This window comes from Hemitrygon akajei, chromosome 10, assembly GCF_048418815.1.
Source record: "Hemitrygon akajei chromosome 10, sHemAka1.3, whole genome shotgun sequence".
Taxonomy (NCBI): domain Eukaryota; kingdom Metazoa; phylum Chordata; class Chondrichthyes; order Myliobatiformes; family Dasyatidae; genus Hemitrygon; species Hemitrygon akajei.
The window spans coordinates 71,944,203-71,967,845 of record NC_133133.1 but is presented as its reverse complement, the minus strand read 5'-3'; the positions used below and the strand labels follow the sequence as shown (position 1 = coordinate 71,967,845).

The 23,643-nt window shown below is 40.0% G+C and overlaps 1 protein-coding gene across 4 annotated transcripts in view; it reads left to right on the top strand.

Annotated features, from left to right (window-relative positions):
• The window catches only part of LOC140734466 (5-hydroxytryptamine receptor 2A-like), a 380,090-nt gene extending 360,332 nt beyond the window's left edge, over window positions 1–19,758 (top strand). For all 4 annotated transcript variants that reach the window (XM_073058450.1, XM_073058452.1, XM_073058451.1 and 1 more), the window contains 2 exons: window positions 10,837–11,037; window positions 14,771–19,758. In XM_073058450.1, the coding sequence (XP_072914551.1) occupies window positions 10,837–11,037; window positions 14,771–15,585 (1,016 nt within the window). In that variant the 3' untranslated portion in view covers window positions 15,586–19,758. The remainder of the gene's footprint in view (window positions 1–10,836; window positions 11,038–14,770) is intronic.
• Window positions 19,759–23,643: the final 3,885 nt, after the last annotated feature.

Sequence of the window (23,643 nt, the reverse complement as noted above, 5' to 3'; positions counted from 1 at the left end):
GTAAGAGTTGGTTGATTAAGGAATCATGACCTGGAATCTGTGCTTCAAACAGTGATACATCAAAGATGAGGAGAATTAACTGGATATTGTGTTTCAAGAAGCAGTCACACCCATTAGATTAACTACTTCTTATTTGGCCTGTGGCTAGGGACAAGTGGATGTCACTGTGACCGAGGCTGGTAGGGGAATCCAAGAGGTTTTAAATTGAATTGACATTTTTTCTTTCATCCTTGGCATATATGAGGAGTAAAAACCTTTATGTTATGTCTCCATCTAAATGTGCAATCATAGTAATTTATAATAATTTATAATAAATAGAACAGTCAATGTAATATAGAGTACACTCAAGTCAGTGTGAGTTTATCAGTCTGATGGCCTGGTGGAAGAAGCTGTCCCGGAGACGGTTGGTCCTGGCTTTTATGCTGCAGCACCGTTTCCCAGCTGGTAGCAGCTGGAATAGGTTGTAGTTGGGATGACTTGGAACTCCAATGATCCCACGGGCCCTTTTTACACACCTGTCCTTGTAAATGTCCTGAATTATGGAACGCTCATAACTACAGATGCGCTGGGCTGTCCACATCACTCTCTGCAGAGTCCTGCAGTTAAGGGAGGTAAAGTTCCCATACCAGGCAGTGATGCAGCCAGTCAGGATGCTCTCAATTGTGCCCCTGTAGAAAGCTCTTAGGAATTGGGGGCCCATACCAAACTTCCTCATCCAGCTTGAGGTGAAAGAGGTGGTGTTGTGACTTTTTCACCACACAGTTGGTGTGTACTGACCATGTGAGATCCTGGGTGATGTGGATGCCGAAGAACTTGAAGCTGTTTACTCTCTCAACCCCAGATCCATTGCTGTCAATAGGGGTTAGCCAGTCTCCATTCCTCCTGTATTCCACAACCAGCTCCTTTGTTTTTGTGACATTGAGGGAGAGGTTGTTTCCTTAACACCACTGTGACAGAGAGATGACTTCTTCCCTATAGGCCACCTCATTATTGTTTGAGATAAGGCCAATCAATGTAGTGTCATCGGCAAATTTAATTAGCAGATGGGAGCTGTGGGTGGCAATACAGTCACAGGTATACAAGGAGTAAAGGAGGGGACTCAGTACGCAGCCCTGAGGGACTCCTATATTGAGAGTCAGAGGGTTGGAGGTGAGGGAGCCCAATCTTACAACCTGCTGATGATCTGACAGGAAGTCCAGGATCCAGCTACACAAGGCAGCGTGAAGGCCAAGGTCTCTGAGCTTCTTGTCGAGCCTGGATGGAACTAAGGTGTTGAATGCTGAACTGTAGCCCAAGAACAGCATTCTGACATAAGCATCCTTCTTCTCCAGATGTGTAAGGACGATACATAGAGCAGTGGCTATTGTGTCATTTGTTGATCGGTTATGTCGGTAGGCGAATTGTAGTGGGTCCAGTTTGGAGATAGCAAGCTGCAGTTGTAATCCTTGACCAGCCTCTAAAAGTATTTGCTTATTATTGAGGTGAGTGCAACAGGACACCATTTGTTCAGGCATGTTACCTTGGTCTTTTTTGGTACAGGGACAATGATGGATAATTTGGTAGTGCTCAAGGAACCATAGCCCTTAAGATTGTCCAACAGGTATGTTGTTTCCTTTGAAGACGAGAGTGGGAGTTGCAGGAAGGATAAGCAACCAAACTATGGTTCAGGGCAGAGAAGGGAAATAAAGTTGTAATTGGGTATACTACAGTCAAGGAAATAGACACAGTTCACTGGTGCGAGAGTCCTGAAGGCTGTGCAGTCTGTGTGGTGCTCGAGTTCACAACATCTCACCTGACCTGCAGAGGAGTTTGGAGTGGGAGAGGAAATATCCAGTCTTTATGGTCCATGTGGGTACTAATGACATAGGAAGAACAAAGAAAGAGGTCTTCCAGAGTGAATCTAAGCAGCTGGGGCTAAATTAAAACACAGAACCAAAAAGGGAATAATCTCTGTATTATTACCCAAGCTATGTGCAAGTTGGCACAGGCTTAATAAGATCAGAAAACTCTGGCTCAAAAATTGGTGTAGGAGCAGTGGGTTTGAATTTGTGGAATGTCCATCGCTTCAAGGAGGCTTTGAAGATGCCTTCTCACTATTTCTTCTGAAAATCATTTCTCATAACAGAAATTGGACTAGAGTATCAGTTTTGAGAGTCTGGTACCTGGCACGATGTGACCTACCCATTTAAGTAGAAGTAGGTTGTCAGTGCTATGGATGTTGGTCTGGGTAAGGACAATAATGCCGAGTTACCTTTCCACTTATAGTTGGATGATTTTGCAAAAACAATTTTGGTAGTAACTTTCTATTTCAAATTGCAATGGAAATCCATGCCTCAGGAGAGCGGACTCACCACAGAGTCCTGGTGTCATGGTCCCGTCTGGCAATTCCCCACCTTGCTATTACTGCAGTAATTGAGCCTCAATCCCCTCATCTAATTTACAATCATTCTCAGTTCCACTAATTACACACACCTGCTTTCTATCAATAAATGCAGGATAAAATCCCTGGAATCACAACAAGGAGCTGCCAGTTCATTGGTCGATTCTTGTATGAGTAACCTCGCTTCATGGTTCTTTAGGACTGGCAGTTCTAAGTCTGTATGGTTTCCTGAATTCTCTACGTGAACCTTGTCTCTGCATAAAGACTCTCCTAGATACCTCTTACACCATCACTACAGTGCTAATACTTCCCGACTCTGTCTCCGCGCCTGTGTCCTGCTCTTGGGTTCGTTTCCAGCCATGTCCTTGCAGCAACTGGTGAAAATGGAAAGCAGAAAGGTGAGCCTAAATGATATAGGAGCCCTCAAAGAAATAGGTTCAATGGCTTGGCTTGCAACATTTCTACTAAATAGAGAACAATGGTACACTCCATGTCATGCTGAAATGCTGATGTACAGGTGACTCCGAGTTCAGTTGAGCTTTCTTTATCCCTCCATTTAAGGACTACATTGAAGTGAAGCAATTTAACAGGATAGACAGCACCACACCATTCACAAGGCAGAGGCCAGTCACCAAGATGAATTCATGTACTGAGACTTCCCAGCAGCTCAGAGGTGGGGCGATGGGAAGGTGATGAAACATATAAAGTATACTGGTCCAAGAAAATGTTTAAAAAGATTGCTGAGAGAGTCAGTAAAATTCACCTACAATCGTAAAGAGATACAGCACTGAAAATAGCCCATTTGGACACACTGAACCTATGTTCTGCAACACCTACTCCAAACATCTCCCCCACTCTGAATTGATCCCTTCATCTGCAGACTGGGGCCATCTTACAGTGGCCATGAAGCTAACAAGCTGCACATCTTTGAATGAGGGAGGGAATGGAAGGAAACACAGGGACATAAACTACACCCCATGTTAAGATTGCATTCAGTTCACTGGAGATGTGAGGCAGCACCTGTACATAATGAAAATATTTAAAAATGTGTACCTTATTCTTTTCTGATTCAACAGCCATACCATTCTGCTGGAAAAAAACACGTGTCTTCACTCCCTCTCCCTCTCCATCCCTCTCTCTCCACCTCCCTCTCTCTCTACCACTCTATTTCTGTCTCTCTCTCTCTCTCTCTACCTTTATCCCTATATCTCATTTATTTATTTATTTATTTTCAACAGCCTCCTGACGTAGGTATTGCTATTGTCATCCAAAGCCAATTGGAGAAGTGGAGAGCTTGTGAGATTGCAAAGATTGCATCCACTGTAGACCTATTGTGGTGATAGGCAATTTTCAGTGGACCCAGGTCCTTGCTCGGGCAGGAATTGATTCTAGCCATGACCAACCTCTCAAAGCACTTCATCACAGTAAGTGTGAGTGCCACTGGATGATAGTTGTAGAGGCAGCTTACCCTGTGCTTTTGGGCAATGGAGTGATTGTTACCCTTTTAAAGCAGGTGGAAATCTCTGACTGCAGCAAAGGAAGATTGAAAATGTCCTTGAACACACCTACCAGTTGGATGGCACAGGTTTTCAGAGACCTACCAGATACACTAACAGGGACCAACGCCTTATGAGCATTCATCCTCTTGAAAGATGTTCTGCCATCGGCTTCTGAGACAGAGATCATGGGGTTAACAGGAGCTGCAGGGATTCACACAAGTGTAGTTTTATTCTCATTTTCAAAGTGTGCATAAAGGTGTTGAGCTCATCTAGGAATGAAGCAGTATGGCCATTTATGATGTTATGTTTTACTTTGTAGGAATTAACAGCCTGCAAACTCTACCAGAGCAGATGTGCATCCATTTCTGTCTCTAACTTCAGAATTGATTTTGTTTGTCCTTAAAATAGTCTTCCATAGGCTGTACCTGGACTTCTGGATCACCAGGCTTGAATACCACAGATCTAGACTTCAGCAGGCTATGAATCTCCTAGTCCATCCACAGCTTTTGGTTTTGCAATTTTCCTTATGTTCTTGAAGGCACACAGTCATCCACACAAGTTTTGGTGAAGTTAGTGACAACTGTGCCATAATCATTCAGACTAAAAAAGAATCCCAGAATATTGTCCAGTCCACCAACTCAATGCAGCCCTGTAAAGGCTCCTCCACTTCCCTTGACTATAGCTTCGTGGTCCTCAACACTGGTACAGCTGTCACTAATCTCTATTTACACCCTGGGAGTAGAGGTACAGCCAAGTGATCAGACTTTCAAAAGTGTGGGCGTGGGTTGGCACTGTAAGTGTTCTAGATGGTGGAACCACAGTGGCCAGGTGTGTTGACTCCTCTAGTTCCACAGATGATATGGTGGTGGCAGTTGTTCAGAGACCTCTTCAGGTGACCAGGACTGCTCAGTTCCTGCAGTGCCTGCCCGAGCAGTCCAGAGCAATTTTGCTCTGAGATCTTCAGTTCTAGTTTCCAAAGGCTGTACAACCACCAGAAAGGTCATTAGAAGCTTTTGTGTTTCAGTCGTACCTGTAGACCATGTGGCATGCCTGCTTCAGTTTTCTTCAAGGGGAACTGCTCTCACAACCTGAGTCTGCTGTTTGAGGATCATCAATTTTGAGTATTGATAGATTTTTAAAAACATCTTAAAGCAATGCTGCTTGCTGAAATGCCCCTGGTGTTACTGTGGATTTCAGCTGCAGTACTGTAGTCCTAAATCGGAATATTTGATGATTCCCATCAGAACTGCATGCAAAATATCGCCACTTAATAGCACCATCTTACTGGAAGATTAGTGTGATCAATATCTAGAGATCTCTAAATCTCCTAGAAACTACCTCTAATAACTTTTCACTCTTCAGGACATAGTCTCGCTAACGCTTAAGTCCTAACATCCCTCTTGGTCCTAATTGGATACCCTCACATTTACTTACACTTGAATTAGTCATTCAACCCAACCATTTTGAGCTCCCTCAAGCCTCATCACATCTTTCTTTATCAAAATCAATCAATTTACCCCTCTCTACCTTTAATTCTGATAGAATTGTATAATTCCTTTAACTGTTGTTACCATTCATCTCAACCACTCATTATAGTTGTGTTTCATCTATTCACCATTCTGGATAACATAATTTATTCTAAATTCTTTATATTGATGGGAAATATCAATCTAGGGAATTCAGTTTATAGGGAATTCTTGGTGAAAATACCACATTGATGTTTTCTGGTAATTCTCTTCTCTACGAGTGGAAATTTTATGTACGTATCCACTTCCTTAAAATACTTTCCACTTTAAATTCAATTACCATATTACTCTTTTAAGGTCATGTTCATGTGTTCTGTTTCTTTGGTAAATTCCAAAGTGAAGTAACCACCTGCTTTACCATTTATTAGAGAGCTGTGAGCTTGGACCAGAAGTCCTCTGTACATCTTCACTGCTCAGGACTTTGCCATTTACTGTACACGTCCTGTTAATATTTCTCATTAGCATATCAAAAATAACAAATAATGAGAAACAGGGTTGTATACCAAGCATGCCAACAAAGTAAAGGCATTTGTAATTTTAAGCACTATAAATGAACCCAAATTAACAGATATTAGTAACTAGTGCACATGGATGAAACAGTGTTGAATGAATTCACGGCAGTGATATGGCAGAAATATTGTCGTTATTTCACTTTTGTGAGATAGAACAGGTGGGTATGACATTAGAGGTTGAGATAAGTAATATGATAAGTGTACTTAAAAAGGAAAGAGGAAATATATATATATATATATATATATGTAATAAAATAATAAATTCCCAAAGATAAATCCCTGGATTCAAATGTTCTGAAGAAAGACAGAGGCATTACGATTCATAATAATTAGTTAGGAAAAGATTTAATTCCCAAAAACTTGTGGGAGCTAATATACTCATATCTTTAAGAAGGATATACTGTGCAGTATATGTAAACCAGACAACTTAACGTTAACGGTAGAAACAATAAACTCCATACTCAAGGAGAGAACAACACATCTGAAAAGTATGATAATAAACAACAGACATGGATTTCCAGAGGATAGGTCTTGCTTAACAAAACATTTATGTTTTGAAAAGGTAATAATAATACTGTAGATGTAACTCATCTAGATAAACAAATAGATAAGGAGTCACCCCCCCCCCCCGGGTAAGGTTAAAGGAAAGTATCAGAATGGGTTGCTAGTTGGCATCACAACAAAAAACAGGGAGTGGAGGAAGATTGGTAATGATATTTCACAAAACTAGTTCAGGACCTCTGCTACTCACAACTTATCAATAATAACATCACCTCATTTCTGACAGTCAACACGAGTCCTGATTTATTCTCCTGCCCATTATTTTTGTCATCTTTTTAAAAGTTAAAACTGCTTCATCAGACCTGGACAACACTTCCTGACTTTCTTGATCAGTAGTAAGTTTACAAGGTGTTCAGTTAATATCTTAATGATTTTTAATTATCGTTAACGCTAGTAATTTTCTAATGATAGATATTAAGCTAATTCCTCTATATTTCCCTGTTTATCCTCTCTCATCTTTGTTAACTAGGGATATTTTCTAAACTAAGAGAACAATTCCTAATCAAGGGAGCCTTGAATGAACATTGCTATTATTAAGTCTCACTGTTCTGTATTTAATATTAAAGTAATATTTGAGTAATCTTGTATATATATATATATATGTTGATTAAGCTTTCTTGTCCTTTTAAATGATTCATTATGAGTTATATAATGAAAAGGAACAGAAATGGCAATGGACAAAAAAATGTGAGGCAGCTTTCAAAAAGGTAAAGGAAGTGGTGATGTCACGCACAGTGATCCATTATGATCCACATCATCCATTGAAGCTTGCCTGTAACAACTCAGCTTATAGTATAGATGCAGTCATGTCACATGTTTTGAGTGATAGAAGTGAACGCTCCATAGACTTTGCATTACGTTCCCTTACCATTGCAGAGAAAAATGATGCACCGATTGACTGAGAGGTCTTGAGTCAGTTTTGGGGTGTGGAACATTTTAACCTGTACTCATATTGGAGAGTTTACTCCCATTACTGATCATCAACCACCAGTGTTCATTTTCAATTCACTGAAGGGTGTTTCACTAACAGCAGCACAAGTGCAGAGATGGGCAATGTTTCTTGGATGACACAATTTCAAGATTGAATTCTAAAGGATGACTAATCATGGAAATGCTGAAAGATTGTCCCATTTACCCTTTGGAAAGGAAATACCAGAAACATTACAAAAAAAGGACACTCTTGATGTATTCTTGCGAATGCAAATCGAAAGTCTCCCTATTATGGCAGAAATGATCCAAAGGAAAACAAAAAGAGACCCCACACTGTCTCAGGTCTACACAGTCACCCAGAATGGCTGAAATATGCAGCAGAAGCCCCAGTTCCTCCACTTTTACAAGTGCTGAGATGAACCTGCAAAATGTGCTTGGTTTTAAGCTGGAAGAGTCTTCAAGAAGCTTCAAGGAAGTTGCAAGCATTTGGCCTTTGTGAGTATAAAGAACCAAATATTCTTTTCATGCATTAAGGTTATTGCATGAACTTCAATTGGGAGACAAAAGCTGCTTGTAGAAGTAGATGCAAAGAAAAAGCCCAGCTGGATGAATGGACATCCGAAAAAAATGAGTCAATAGGAGATACAAAAACAGAGGATTCATCAGATAATTTGAATCAGGAAACCAAAAGGAGAAATCAGATCTTAAAGGAGGATTAGTAAGAGAATACTCCAGTGGACTAAATACATCTTCCCAAGATCAAGATGCACAAGCCAGAAGAAGAAAGGTGGCTAAGGCTATCAGAACCACTTCCTGCAGTCTCAGAATCAACTCCTACAACCAACATAAGGGAACCCCAGAACTTGATATTGTTTCACAGCCGCAAGTCTTGTCTACCGAGCAAAGTCATCCCCTTTGTCAGGAAAACATTATCCCACAAGAGTAAGAAATCCTCCACAGCATTAAACCTTAAGGCATGAATGCGACTATTTAAAATTTACTATGCTGTGGAGGTCTGTATATAGTATTTGTATTATATAATACACTGTGTATATAGTCGGGATGCATTCTGTATTGAGTGGGAATTTATAGCTAAGCAGGAAGGAGTGCTGTGTATTTAATATTTTAGTAATATTTGAGTAATCTTGTACATATATTGGTTGATAAAGCAGTCTTGTTTATGTAAATAATTATTTATGAGCTCTATGTATAAATATGTGAATTGCATCTGTCATGATGCTACCATATGACACGTGCGCACCTCGCTTAAAGTAAACACAAAGTTAGACTCATATTTCGGACTCCCATCTCTTACATTAAATTAGTTTGTTTTGAAGTTACAAAGCATAACACTCACAATCTACTTAAAGACCCGCATCTGTCAGAGACACTCTCTCCAAGTGATTGATAGTGAATTTCATCCCGAGTTTTGTTTTGTAGTCTGCACATGGATATTCAACTGTCCCATGCTTGCAATTGTTTTATTTTTAACATGCCAATTTTTGAGACTGCAAGATACAATAAAGAATATTGAAATCCCATTATAAATCTTTCAGGGATATTGAAAGCACAATGGCAAAAAGGGTATGCTCAGGCGATTAGAAATTCAATAAACTGGTGATGCTAGAAACCCGAAGTAGAGGCAGAAAATGCTGCAACACACATCAGGTCAGGCAGCATCTGTGGAAAGTGAAACAGAGGTAACATTTCATACCCAATGAATGGTCTACAACCCAAACTGTCAACTGTTTCGCTTTCCACAGATGCTGCCTGATTTTCTGAGTGTTTCCAGTATTTTCTTTTTAACTTATGAGAAAGTTAACTATTCATCAGGTGAGCATGATATCATTGTTTCCCCTTTCTTTCTAAATACCTGCTGGACTTGATTCCCGTCTACTGCTAGCTGCAGTGGTAGAAAATCAATTTTTTTACAACCTCAATATTGATCAAAGATGTGGAAGAGTTGTCCAACTTCATGGACTTGTCTACACAGGCCTGACAACTGCTGGTTCAACAAGCCCCTGTATGCTCTTTTTCTGCTCCTTTTAATGGGTATGGAAGACAGGCCAAGGATGGTGGACATTTGGATTGGTAGTTCAGCTTCAATTTGGAAGAGCCGTGATAGAATTTTCTGAAAATCCTGAGTGAATTGTGTGCTCCATTATTAATGTGAAAATCACCAAGTAATGTTGCAAAGAAGAACTGTACCATAAAGTAACAATCTGTACCTTGCTGGTTTCATAGACTTGCTGTATTAGCAAAAGTAATTGCTCATAAAACCTTTATACTATCCACTAACATGTTGGGAGGTACCTTTTGACATTGTGATCATGCTCTGGAAAATAAGTTAAAAGTGAAGAAACTCATTCCTTCAGCAATTGATATTTTGAAGACCTTGATGACATTTCATTAAATTTGTTTAACATTTAAAGAACGGCAGCTTTCTCTAAATCCATACCTTTCAGTGATGCCTTTTGTGAACAAAGCTTTAGACAGAGATTGTAACCATCAGGTAGGAGGTACAGAAGCCTGAAGGCACACGCTCAGCGATTCAGGAACAGCTTCTTCCCCCCGCCATCCAATTCCTAAATGGACATTGAATCTTTGGACACTGCCTCACTTTTTAAAAAATATACAGTATTTCTGTTATTGCATATTTTCTTAAAATCTATTCAACATACGTAATTATTATTGTTTATTATTTATTTATTTATTTATTTATTTATTTTGTCTGCTAGATTATGTATTGCATTGAACTGCTGCTGCTAAGTTAACAAATTTCTGATTCTGATTAACTTGCCTTTTGCAGTTTCCTAATAGGCAAAACACCATTCTATGGGTTCCCTCCACAGGAGTGTACGTAATCTGTGTTTTCTACAAACCTTATACAAAAGCTCAGTATTATAATCATATTGAATGCCATCTTTTTGAACATGGCACATTATTGCGGGTCTGCAAGTCTTGCAGGCTTTCACTTGAGCAACAACTGGAAAAGAAGTAGAATAAGAGTCCACTCCATAACTATTCTAACTGGATCAAAGTCTGAACTGTTCCATAAGGCAGATAGAGTTCACAGAAGGAGTGATGAGGGGAGAAAACAGAGGGATTAACAAGCTCTTGTATATATTTATAGCGTAGCGGTTAATATAACACTACAACAGCTTGGGGTGTTCCAGAGTTCGCAGTTCAATTTCACCGCAGTTTTGTATAAACACTCTGGTGCTCCGGTTTCTTCCCACACTCCACAGACATACTGGGTAGATTAACTGGTCATTGTAAATTGTCCTGTGGTTATGCTAGGGTTAATCTGGGGCCTGCGGGGTTGCTGGGACAGCATGGCTCAAAAGGCCAGAAGGGCTGGATTGCTAAATAAGTACACAAAAGCATGATTATACACGTATATATAATCTGATTGGTTTGTGTTTCAGAAAATACATGGCCTTTCCCAGAAAAGCTATGTCCTATCTGGATTTATTTAGATGTTCTATTTTCTACTGCATCCATCATGCATCTGTGTGCAATATCACTGGACCGTTATATTGGAATTCGGAACCCTATCGAGCACAGCCGCTTCAACTCACGGACCATAGCTATTATAAAAATCACTGCAGTCTGGACCATTTCAATAGGTAAGCATTGCTTTTCCTTCTAGACCAGTAACTGCTTATTTCTTGCCATGAATGAGTCACTGCTTTCAATCAAATTAATCCATCCTCAATACTCCATTATATAGAACTCAAAATACCGCATGCTCCAGATAGTAATGTTTTTTTCTGTATTTGATTTTGAACCACTAATCAGACAATTTATTTAAAACCTGTCATCTTTGTAAAGACCATAAGAACGTAACAGACATAGTTGGTCCATTGAGTTTGCTCCACCATTCAATCATGGCTGATTTATTATCCTTTTCATCCCCAATCTTCTGCATTCTCCCCATAATCTTTGACACCCTTATTAATCATAACTACTTTAAATATATTCAATGACATGGCTTCCACAGCCATCTTTGGCAATGAATTCCATAGATTCACCACCCTCTGGCTAAAAACATTCCTCATCATCTTTATTCTTAAAGTGCATAACCACAGACTTCCCTATGCTGTATTCCATCTTCCACTACCACTCTCCCAACCTGTCTAGGTCCATCTGCAGACTCTTTGCCTCTATGACAACACCTGTCTTGGTATCATCTACAAACCTGGCCAAAATGCCATCAGTTCCTTCGTCCAAATCATTAATGTATTAAGCGAAAAGATACAGTCCCAGCACTGACCCCTCCAGAACCCCACTAGTCACCAGCAGCCATCCTGAATTGGACCCCTTTGTACCCAGTTGCTGCCTTCTACCAGTCACCTAACCTTCTCTCCATATGAGTACCTTGGCTCTAACGCCATGGGTTTACTTTCTTTAGTGTCCTTGTGTGCTGCACCTTGTCAAAGAACTTCTGAAAATTCTAGTATATAATGTCCACCAACTCTCCTTTGCCTAATCTGTGTGTTACCTCCTCAAATAATTCTAACAGGTCTGTCAGGTATGATATCCCCTTAATGAAATTTGCCCTATTTTATCATGTATTTCTAAGTACTCAGTCATTTCATCAATAATTAATTCTAAAATTGTTGGCTTTTGCCTCCCTCCCTTCTTAAACAAGGCTGCCGGAATGGCTTTGTGCATAGAAGATGATTCACTTTAAACAGCAGTAGATGTTGTATACATGGACTTTACTAAAGCTTTACACATGTTAAGATGATCCAGATTAAGACACTTGGGATCCATGGTGATTTTATAGACTGGTTTCAAAATTGGCTTGACAGTAGAAGAAAGAGGGTAGTGATGGAGAGATTTTATTCTGACTGCAGGTCCTTGACTACTGGAATTCTGTGGACATCATTGATGAGACCTCTGTTGTTCATGATAGATAAAAATTATTTGGATGAATGTGTAGATGGGTTGATTAGTAAATTTGCAGATGACACAAAAATTGGCAGTGTTGTTGATAAGAAGAAAGGGTACAGATCAGTTGGAAATTTGGTTGGAGAAATAGCAGATGAAGCTTAACTCAGACAAGTACTGTATGATGTTTTGTATTTTGAGAGGTCAAACATAAAAGGAAAGTATACAGCAAATGGTACATCTCTTTGGAGCATTAATGTAAAGTGGAATTTCGGGTGCATGACCATAGCTCCTGTAAGTGACAACTTTCTGGGATTAGGGTGCAAGACCATAGTTCCTGCAAGTGACACCTTTCCGGGAGCTATGGTCTTAAGAAATTAATGTCAACGTCAAAGTCAATGTAAATCTATTATCAAAGTCCGAAAACTGTACGTTACCATATACTATCTTGTCATTAATTATCTTGCAGGCATTTATAGGAAACTAAAGAAATACAATAGAATATATGAAAAAGTACACATAAACAAGGACTGGAAAGCAACCAATGTGCAAAAGAAGACAAACTTTGCAAATAAAAAAAATATTGAGAACAAAAGTTGTCAAGTCTTGAAAGTGAGTTTGTAGGTTTGTCAAATTAGTTCAGAGTTGGATTGAGTGAAGTTATATCTATCAGTCTACTACTCTCTGTGTAAAAGTTAAGGCTCGTAAATCTCATTTAATGTTCACACTTCTTGCCTTAAAGTTATGCTCTCTAGCATGTGACATTTCCACCCTGAGAAAAATTATTCTGACTAGGTATCCTGTCTATGCCTCTCAAAATTGTATATACTCCTATCAGATTGCCCCTCAGTCTTCAGCATTCCAGAGAAAGAAATCCAAGATTGTCCAAAATCTCCTTGTAGTTAACACTCTCTAATCCAGTTAACAACAGGGTGCAGCTCTTCTGCACCCTCTTCGAAGTCTCCATAGTCTCCTTGTAGTACAACAACCAGAAATGCATACAACACTCCAAATGTGGCACAAACCAAAGTTTTATATAACTACAATATGACCTTTCAGATTTTACTTCAATGCTGTACAACTTCTACAAATCTATAGAAAACGGTGGATACAGTCCAGTACATCACGGGCAAAGTCTCCACACCATTGAGTACATCTACATGGAGCACTGCCACATGAAAGCAGTCTTCATCATCAAAGACTCCCACCATCTAGATCATGCTCTCTTCTTGCTACTACCATCAGACAGGAAGTACAGGAGCCTTAGGGTCCGCACCACCAGGTTCAAGAACTGGTATTACACTACAACAATCAGACTCCTGAACCAGTCTGGAAAACTTCAATTTGACATTAACTGAAAGCATTCAACATTCCTGCCAATGCAGGAGTGGACACAGCAGGCTTGCAAGGATGTTATAAGATTCACTGTTATTGCTCAAAGTGCCCAACAAGCATCAACAAGGGGGTAGAAATGAAACAAAAAGTGGCAGATCTGAAATACCTGTGCAGTTTAGGATTTGAAAGAATTCTGCCCAGATGTTTCCACAAGGGTATAATTTGAAAAAGAGAGAATATAGAGTCACAGAGAAGTACAGCACAGAAACAGGCCTCTTGCCCCATCTAGTCCATGCCAAAATCATTTAAACTGCTTACTTCCCTTGACCTGCTCTAGCCCTCCATACCTCTACCATCCCTGTACCTATCCAAACTTCTCTTAAACATTGAAATTGAGCTTGAATGTACCACTTGTGCTGGCAGCACATTCCACACTCCCATAACCCTCAAAATGAAGAAATTTCCCCTTGCGTTCCCCTTAAACATTTTAGCTTTCACTCTTAAACCACGATCTCTGGTTGTAGTCCCATCCAAACTCAGTGGAAAAAGCCTGCTTGTATTTCCCCTATATATACCCCTCATAATTTTGTATGCCTCTATCAAATCTCCTCTCAATCTTCTACATTCTAAAGAACACTGTCCTAACCTATTCAATCTTTCCTTATAACTCAGGTCCTCCAGACTCAGCAACATCCTTGTAAGTTTTCTCTGCACTCTTTCAACCTTGTTTACATCTTTTCTGTAGGTAGGTGGCCAAAATTGCACACAATACTCCAAATTAGGGTCACCAATGTTTCATACAACTTCAACATAATGTCCCATTGCCTGTACTCAATTCATTGATTTTTGAAGGCCAATGTGCCAAAAGCTTTCTTTATGACCCTGTCTACCTGTGCCACTTTCAACAAATTATGGACCTGTATTCCCTATCACCCTCCTCGGTGCCCTCCCATTCACTGTGTAAACAAATATAACAATAGTCAGATTATATCATGGGTGGTGGAGCAACCAGGATAAACTAATCTTCTTGTCATATGCTTGTCCTCTCTCCTTTTCATCTGATGTTCATTTAAGATGGTTTGTTTGAAATATTCTACTGTTTCATTATATTCTTCCAATTATCTCTTGCAGGCATTTCAATGCCAATCCTTGTCATTGGCCTTGAAGATGAATCCAGGGTTTTTATTGTTGACAGCTGCGTTATTAATGAAGAAAGCTTTATGCTAGTTGGCTCTTTTGTAGCTTTTTTTATCCCACTGATTATAATGGTTTTTACTTACTGCCTGACGGTACAGACTTTGCAGAAGCAGATCAGCGTCTTTCTAGGTGACCAAAAACAAAAGCGAACAAACTTGCATGTTTTTAAAAAGGGGAACTTAATGGAAAATGCGGCAATGATAGAAAGATCAGAGACTCCAGAGAAAACTTCAAGGTCACCCTCAAATAAGGAAGCTAAACTCTTTCGGAAAGGGGCCATGCAATCAATTAACAATGAGCAGAGGGCTTCGAAGGTGCTTGGAATTGTATTCTTCCTGTTTGTGGTTATGTGGTGTCCTTTCTTCATCACTAATGTCATGTCCGTCATCTGCAAAAACTCCTGCAATGAAGACATCATCGGAGACCTCCTCAACGTGTTTGTATGGGTTGGTTATACCTCATCTGGTGTCAATCCATTGGTTTATACGCTCTTTAACGGGGCTTATCGCCGAGCCTTCTCCCATTACATTTGCTGTCAATACAAAGGAAACAAAAATCACTTCACTGTTATTGCTTCCACGTCAGCAATACATGAGAGGAATCTTGAAATGACCAGCATGATCAATGGAAATAAGTCACCGAGCAACAGACTTAGTGCCCCTGACGAAAGACTACATGTGACAGTAGAATCTACAGTATCTTCTATAAACAACTGCATAATTATCAGTGAAAAAGTTAGTTGTGTGTAAATAGAACATGGAATACCAAATCTTCAGCTGTCTATCTCATTTGGCATAGCAGACTAGGCTATGAGCATGTAAATTGTGGCATAGAATCTAAGGCCATTGGTTGTTGTAATGTTGGAGCTAATATGCTAGGCCCCTATTTGTGGCTAATGTGAGGCCTAGAAGGCCAGCCTGTTAGTCTTGTATGCGGCCTAGCATACTAGACTGTTATTTGCATGTGTTTGGACTGAATTTTACTAAGCTGTAAACCCTGTGTATTGTATGGCCTACACTACAAGGCAAGAAACCCAAGTAAAAGTCAAACAAATATAATTATTGCTCAGAAAATGGTTATGAGAACAAGGAACAGGACCAGAAATAGGTAAATCACCTCTTCACACCTGCCCAACCATTCATGGCTCAGATAATCTTGATCTCGACATCGTTTTCACACACTTTCCCTCATAGTTCACATGTTTGTACACCTTTGCCTTGAATATATAAAATGGCTCTGCTTCCACAGCATGTGACCATTTAGAAGACAAAATTTTTCCTCACATCCTTCTTAAATGGGCCTTTACAGTGAGGAAGTTCGGCCTAATGTGAATGCCCTACATGGAAAAAATAGCCTCCAAGCATCCATCCCATTAGACCCCTGTGGAATCTAATGTGTCACAATAAATTCACTTTCATTCCCTATGCTGCAATGAGTTTAGGCTTAACATATCATTTGTATCTAACTCTTTCATCCCAGCAATCAACCTGACGAACCTTTGTTTAATTACTTCCAACACAAGTATATCCTTCCTTCAATATGCAGGCTAAGAGTTTATACAATATTTTAGGTATGGTTCTCAGCAGTGTCTGTAAAGTTGCATCAAGACTTCCATGCCTTCATAGTCCATATTCTATGCAATTAAGGCCAATATTACATCAGCTATCCTAATTACTTGCTGCACCTACATGGTATCATATTGTGCTTCATGTATCAGTAACATTGTATGAAACAAAGGTAGTCTCATTCCATTTATCCACTTCTTTCCATAGTGGATAACCTCCGGCATTATATCTCAACTGCCAACTTCTTGCTTACTCACTTAACCCATATGCCTCCTTGTATCCTTTTCATATTTTCCTACCATCTCTAACTTTCTATCATTTGTCATCCTGGCTGCAGCAAACTGATCTTTTCATCCAAGTCACTTATGGAGATTATATATAGTAGAGGCTCCTGCACTACTACTTGTGGCATTACATTAGTTACTGATGTCAATCCAAAATTGACCCATTAATCCCAACTTTCTGCTTTCTGATAGCAAATCCTCTCTTACATAGAACATAGAACAGTACAGCACAGGAATGGGTACTTCAGCCCATGATATCTGTGTCAAACTTGATGCCAAACTAAATTAAATCTGTTCTTTGTGTACTTGATCCACTCCCTGCATGTTCATGTATCTACCTAATGGCCTCTTAAATATCACAATCATGTCTTTGCACCCAAGCAGCTTGTCCATCTCTCTGTGTAAAGAAAAAAAATAAGTTGTCCCAAACATGTCCTTTAAACTTTCCCCTTCACTTTAAATGCATACTATCCACAACTGCATGTATTCTTATTGTGTGCAGTAACATTTTATGTAATATCCTTCTGAAAACCTTTCAGAAATCTAAGAATACCATTATCTAAAACACCATTATATCCTCAAAAAATATGGCAAACGTGTCAAACACTACTTCCCTCTCATAAAGACATTTTGGCCCTAATTTTCTAAACTTCCTATTGAAGTCAAGTATTTCCCCAATGACAGATGTTCGGTTAACTTATTAATCATTTCCTCTTTTCTGCCTCCTCTTTTCAATTAGTGGTATTTTTCAGTCATCTGGAGCATCTCCAGGGACAAGGGAAATCTGGTAAATTACAATCAACACATTCACTTTCTCCAAAGCCACTTCCTTTAAGATCCTCAGAAGGAAGCCATCTGATCTGACAAAATTCTACCATATCTAGAGTCATTAGTTTGCCTAGAATTTTTTTCGGTGATAGGGTGTGCTTTAAAGTTGTTTCTCTCCAGAGCCCCTTGATTGACTATTATCATTGGGATGTTTTAAGTGCAGTATGATTCCATGAAATCCAATCAAAAAATTACCGTTTCTGAATTTTTATTTCCCACATTATTAATTCCCCGTTTCTTTTTCTAAGGGATATTTCATCTATCATAAATTATATTATTTGCTCATCTATGTTCATACCTTTTTTCCTCTCTCTTAATTCTTTTAGACATTCTTTGCAATTTCCCAGTCTCCTTGCCTACTATTCATCTTTGCAGTTAACTTGCAGTTAGCATCCTTAACTTGTAGAAAACATACATAAGGTCTTCCAAGAAGGTTCTTCTATTTCATTGGAATATACCTGAGTTGAGATTTATGAAATTTCTCTTTACATATCTGCAACCATTGATCTATTGTCCATTCTACTCAGTTCTGCCCTCATATAGTGATTATCATTATTTATTATTTATTGTTGTAATTATCTTTATTATTTATCATTATTACAATTCATTATTGTAATAATCATTATTAGGACATTTCTTTTCCTACCCATATTTCTGAGCTTCAAGCTGAGTTTGAAACTTCTAGCATGCTTACATTTGGTCTTTTCTGGACGATCCTATTAACTAATCCTGTATCGTAACACAATAGCAGAGCGAAAATGGCCTGATCTTTTTTGTTTCCTCAACTTAATGTTCGGAGAAACCATCCCGAATGCACTGTATGTATTAATAATCAAGGCAGTCCTAGTCAATTTGATTAGTCTCATCTAATAATGATTAAACTCACCATGACTATTGCAGTACTATTCTCACAAGCTCCCATTCTATTTTGGTGTATACTCGATCTTACAGTATATTACTGCTCGGAGGGTTGTGTACTATACCCACCTGTACTATTTGTCACTACCACCCAAACTGAGTTTTACATGGTGAGCTCCTTAGTCAATATTGTTCCTTGATTAACAGAACTAGCCCACCTCATTTTCCTTTTGGAATTTGCAATGTCAGATACCTCTGAATAATATTTGGTTCATGACTATCAGATCACATTCCTTTATTTTGTTTGTGTTAAAAATTCATCTGTCATCTCTAAATGTTGTGTGCAACCTGATGAAAAATCTTTAATTTTATCTTATATTCTCTTTACTCAGACTCTACTTCCTGTAATGTTGTTATGCATCTATACTTCTAGCCCTTTGGAATGCACCCAGAAATGTCTGCTTTCCAGGAGAAAGCCAAGTTCTTACTCCTACACCATCTCTCCAGCTGCACAATCTATACTGCTCATTAAGTTACAGTATGGTTCAGAAACATACCCTTCCTAGACTATGTCCATGCTGACTATCAAGTGCATGCCTATATTAATCCCATATGTACCAGCCATAGATACCTAGGCATCCCGGTGATCTGTCTTCATCTCTATACTTCTCAAATGTTAAGGGAGTAAGCCTCCTCCACTCACTCTGACAGTATGCTCCAGATCACAAGCATCTTATGGGTAAAAACGTTATTCATCAGCTCCTGTCTAATCTTCTTACCCTAAGCCAATTCTGTCTAATTATAAATAACTCTGCCATGGGGTAAGTACAATCTGTCCTATGCATGTCCCTCATATTCCTATATTTCTCCATCAGAAATGATGCCAGGTCTGAAGAGGGCCAAAGTGGAGAATGAAGCCATGTTGCACAGACCATCAATGTAATGTCTTAGAGAACGCATCTAGCCAAGTTGTCGTCCTCCCCCTTCAGTGATCCAGTATCAATCCTGACCCCTGATGCTCTCTTTGTGGAGATAGCTAACTCTCCTTGTGACCTTAAGGGCTTCACCCAGTAACACCACTTTCCTTCCCCTTCCAAAAGAAATGCAAGTTGGTGAGCCCATTTGGCTACTGTAAATACCCCAAGTGTGACGGAAGGTGGTAGAATCTGGAGCAGCTGATGGGAATGTGGGGAGAATAAAATGGGGTTTGTGTAAGTTGGTTATTGTAAATTAGATGGGCCGAAGATGCTATTTCTGTGCAGAATGTTTGTGTATGAGTTGTGTATCACGCCTCGCATCTTCTGCTCTAAGGAAAACAAACCCAGCCTGTCCAGTCTCTTCTCAGAACTTCTTTCTTGTAATGTGGTAAGCAAAAAAATGTACAGAGTTGTGGCCTAGCAAATGATTTATAAAGTTGTATCATAACCTTCCTTCTCTTACAGCCTATGCCCATTTTATATCACACATGCCTTCTACCAGAGCTGACACCTTCAGGGATGCTTGAACTTTACAGCAAGATCTATTTTTAACTCAGTACTGCCTAGAGCTTTAGTATCAGTCCTTGTTCATGCCCTATCCTTAGTATTACTTCCACAGTATAGCACCTTGCACTTATCAGGATTGAATTTCACCTGCCATTACTCTACCCATCTGACAGCTGATCAGTATCATCTTAAATTCTACAACCATCTTCCTCCTTTTCAACAACTCTGCCTACAAGATCTTGCCCCCTTGCCATCAATATAGCTGGTAGTAACTTGGATCACACCCTCTAGATATACCTTCCCCCTTCAGAGTGTCTGCAGCCATTCAGTGTCATCCTGATCCTGGTTCTAAGGAGGCAACAGAGCCACCCTGGTGTCACCTCTACACCCTATCCATCTCACTAACCACTGAATCTCATTTTACTATTGCTTACTCCTTCTCCTTCTTTCCCCTACCTGCAGCCAATATGGCTGTTCAACTGAGAGATATCCATGTTATTCTCCAGAAGTATTGTAGTTTCTCACCCGTATCCTTCAGTCAGCTAATTGCACAATTGCACACTGAATTATTTTCCTCTGGGGAGATAAGGCAATGAGCCCTCCATCGACCCAACTCTGTCTACTCCATTAACCATGATATTCCAAGAAAATATGTTGACAGAAGGCTCTGCGACCCAGCAGCGCCAACCAGCACTGGTTACCACAAGTGCTGAATGGCAAGTATTTCCCGGCATGAGCACAAAATAGTTAATGCTACCAAGCCACTGCCGACTTTCCTGGCTTGGGTTTGGCTGAGAGAACACAGATTCTCATCTTGACAAGCTACAGAAGAAAGGTTGGCTCAAAGCCTAAGGGCTGGTGACTCACCATTTCCTGATTACAACCTCCGGGCTACCAGATGAAACCAAGGAACAATTGGTGTTTGTGGCAAAACAAGGCGCTGGGTGAGCTGGGCATGTGTGTCCACCATGGCTTTATTGAAAGCCTGTAAACAGCTGCAGACTTGGAAATTAACTAGGGAAGTAACAAGGACGTCACTAGCAAACAGAGGGGAACATAAGAAATAGGAGCAGGAGTCGGCCATCAGGCCCATCGAGCCTGCTTTGCCATTCAATAAGATCATGGCTGATCTGGCCATGGACTCATCTCCACCTGCCTGCCTTTTCCCCATAACCCTTAATTCCCCTACTATGCAAAAATCTATCCAACCTTGTCTTAAATATACTTACTGAGGTAGCCTCCACTGTTTCATTGGGCAGAGAATTCCACAGATTCACCGCACTCTAGGAAAAGCAGTTCCTCCTCATCTCCATCATAAATCTATTCCACCAAATCTTGAGGCTACGTCCCTTAGTTCTAGTCTCACCAATCAGTGGAAACAACTTTCCTGCCTCTATCTTATCTATCCCTTTCATAATTGCATATGTTTCTATAAGATCTCCTCTCATTCTTCTGAATTCCAGTGAGTACAATCCCAAGTGACTCAACCTCTCCTCATAGTCTAACCCCCTGATCTCTGGAATCAACCTGGTGAACCTCCAAAGCCATCCTTGGTCAAGTAAGGAGACTAGAACTGCATGCAGTACTCCAAGTGCAGCCTCATCAATACCCTGTGCAGTTGCAGCATAACCTCCCTGCTCTTAAATTCAATCCCTCTAGCAATGAATGTCAACATTCCATTTGTTTTCTTGATAGCCTGCTGAAGGACACAACGAGAGTGAAGTACTGAGCCCCAGGGGAAAATGTGGTTCATCTGACAGCCAGTATGTTGAGGGTTCAGATTTACTGGTGGTTAAAACCACTCAAAGGGATAGTTGTCACTTACAATTGTCCCCGTGCTGTTTAGTTCTAGCTGACCATCTGTGCGATGGTCATTCCCTGTGGAGAATTCCCTGTGGAGGAACTGGCTGGAAAGAATAAGGTGTATAACCAGCAGGTTTGAGCAGCTCACCAGTTTTTAAGGTTACATTCTGCACCCTAATGAATTCAAAGACTGACCACTCCTTCAGATTGACTGCATTTAACTGGATATTTAAACTGCTTTATGCTAGAAATCTGAAATAAAACAAAAAATGCCGGCAGTACACAACTGGTCTGGTGACGCAGAGGGTTAACATCCCAGGTTTGTAACTAGGAGAGTTAACAGACTTTAAACATTCACTGTGGCTGAGATTGTTTTTACAATCTGAATCCACACTGAGTTCTCTGCCCATGCTCTTTGACCTCTGTATAGTTTATCTGTCCATCAACAGAGTCACAGAGTTGAATACAGCTGGTCCACATTGGCCATGATGCCTATCTAAGCTAGTCCCATTTACCAGCGATATCTATTTCCAGACTTCATAACTCTTTGGTGTAGACAATTCCAATCTCCGAGAAGGAGAACTCCTCCTCACTTCTATCCTAATTGGGCAACCCATTATTCTGAAAATACACCTCCAATATTATGTGTCTTGTGGGAACACCCCCTCAACAATCATTCAGTCAATTCCCCTTAGATTCTTACATAATACAATAAGATCAGTTCTAGTTCCTTTATATTCCGAGGAGTACAGGCCCAGCCCTACTCAACCTTTCTTCAAGCATCATCTCTCCACCCCAATAATCACTCTAGTGAATGTTCTCTGTATTACGTCCAGTGTAATCATTCCAAATTTTACGTTTCATATTCCATGCTATAAAGATGAACACTCCATTAGTTTTCCTGATTATATGCTGTCCCTACTTGCTAACCTTTTGTGTTTGCTAGAGGCATAGGGTTATACAGCACAGAAGGAGCCCCTTTGACACAATTCATTCATGCCAACCAAATTGCCTACCTGAGCTTGTGTTTGCCTTTTAATTCCACATCACTCTAAACCCTTTCTTTCTAACTTGTGCCTGTTTAAAGATCTTTTAAACATTGCAATGGTACCCCTCCCCACTTACACTTACTCTGGCATCTCACTCCATATAGCCACCACACTCTCTGTGAAAAAGATTCCCATCAAGTTCCTTATAAATCAAATATTAATTTCTCTGCATCAATATTGCCTGACCTGCTGAATTCCTTCAGCATCTTGTGTGTGTTTCTCTTTCTAAGTTCCTACCTCCATACCTTAAATGTGTGCCCTTGAGTTTTAGACACACTGTGAAAAGCAATTTGGCTACTCATAACTCTTGTGATTTTACAAACCTCAGTATGGTTAGCCCTCAGCCTCCTACACTCCAGGGGAAAAAAGCTCTCCTTAAAACAAGCCCTCCAGTCTCAGTAACATGGTTGTGACTCTGTTCTGTATCCTTTCTAGCTTATTGACTTCCTTTCTACCAGTGGCTGGCCAGTACTGCATACAATACTCAAAGTGTGGACTCTACCATCTTGTACAGTTATAATATTTTATCCTGACTCTTACACTCAGTAGCCTGTCCTGTCCCAACATTAACTTTATTGGTTACAAGCCTCTAATCTGAAAAACAACTCTCGACTGCCATATTCTATCTCTTTACATCACTCTGGGTCTCCCAGGACTCTAACATCCAGCATGAAGAACACACAATGGTCATTTAAACTACACCTAGTACCCCTGACACTGTAAGAAATAATAGAAAGAAGCTTATCCAGACAACTTATCCAGTGCTAATGCCTGTTCTGCGCTGAATCCTCCTTTGAGCCAAAACCTGACACTCCCACTCTCACCACTGGCCCACTCCCAACAAACCCCCCTCCAACAATGGCCATAGAACCATAGAAGCACAGGAACAGGCCTTTTGGCCCTTCTTGGCTGTGCCAAACCATTTTTCTGCCTAGT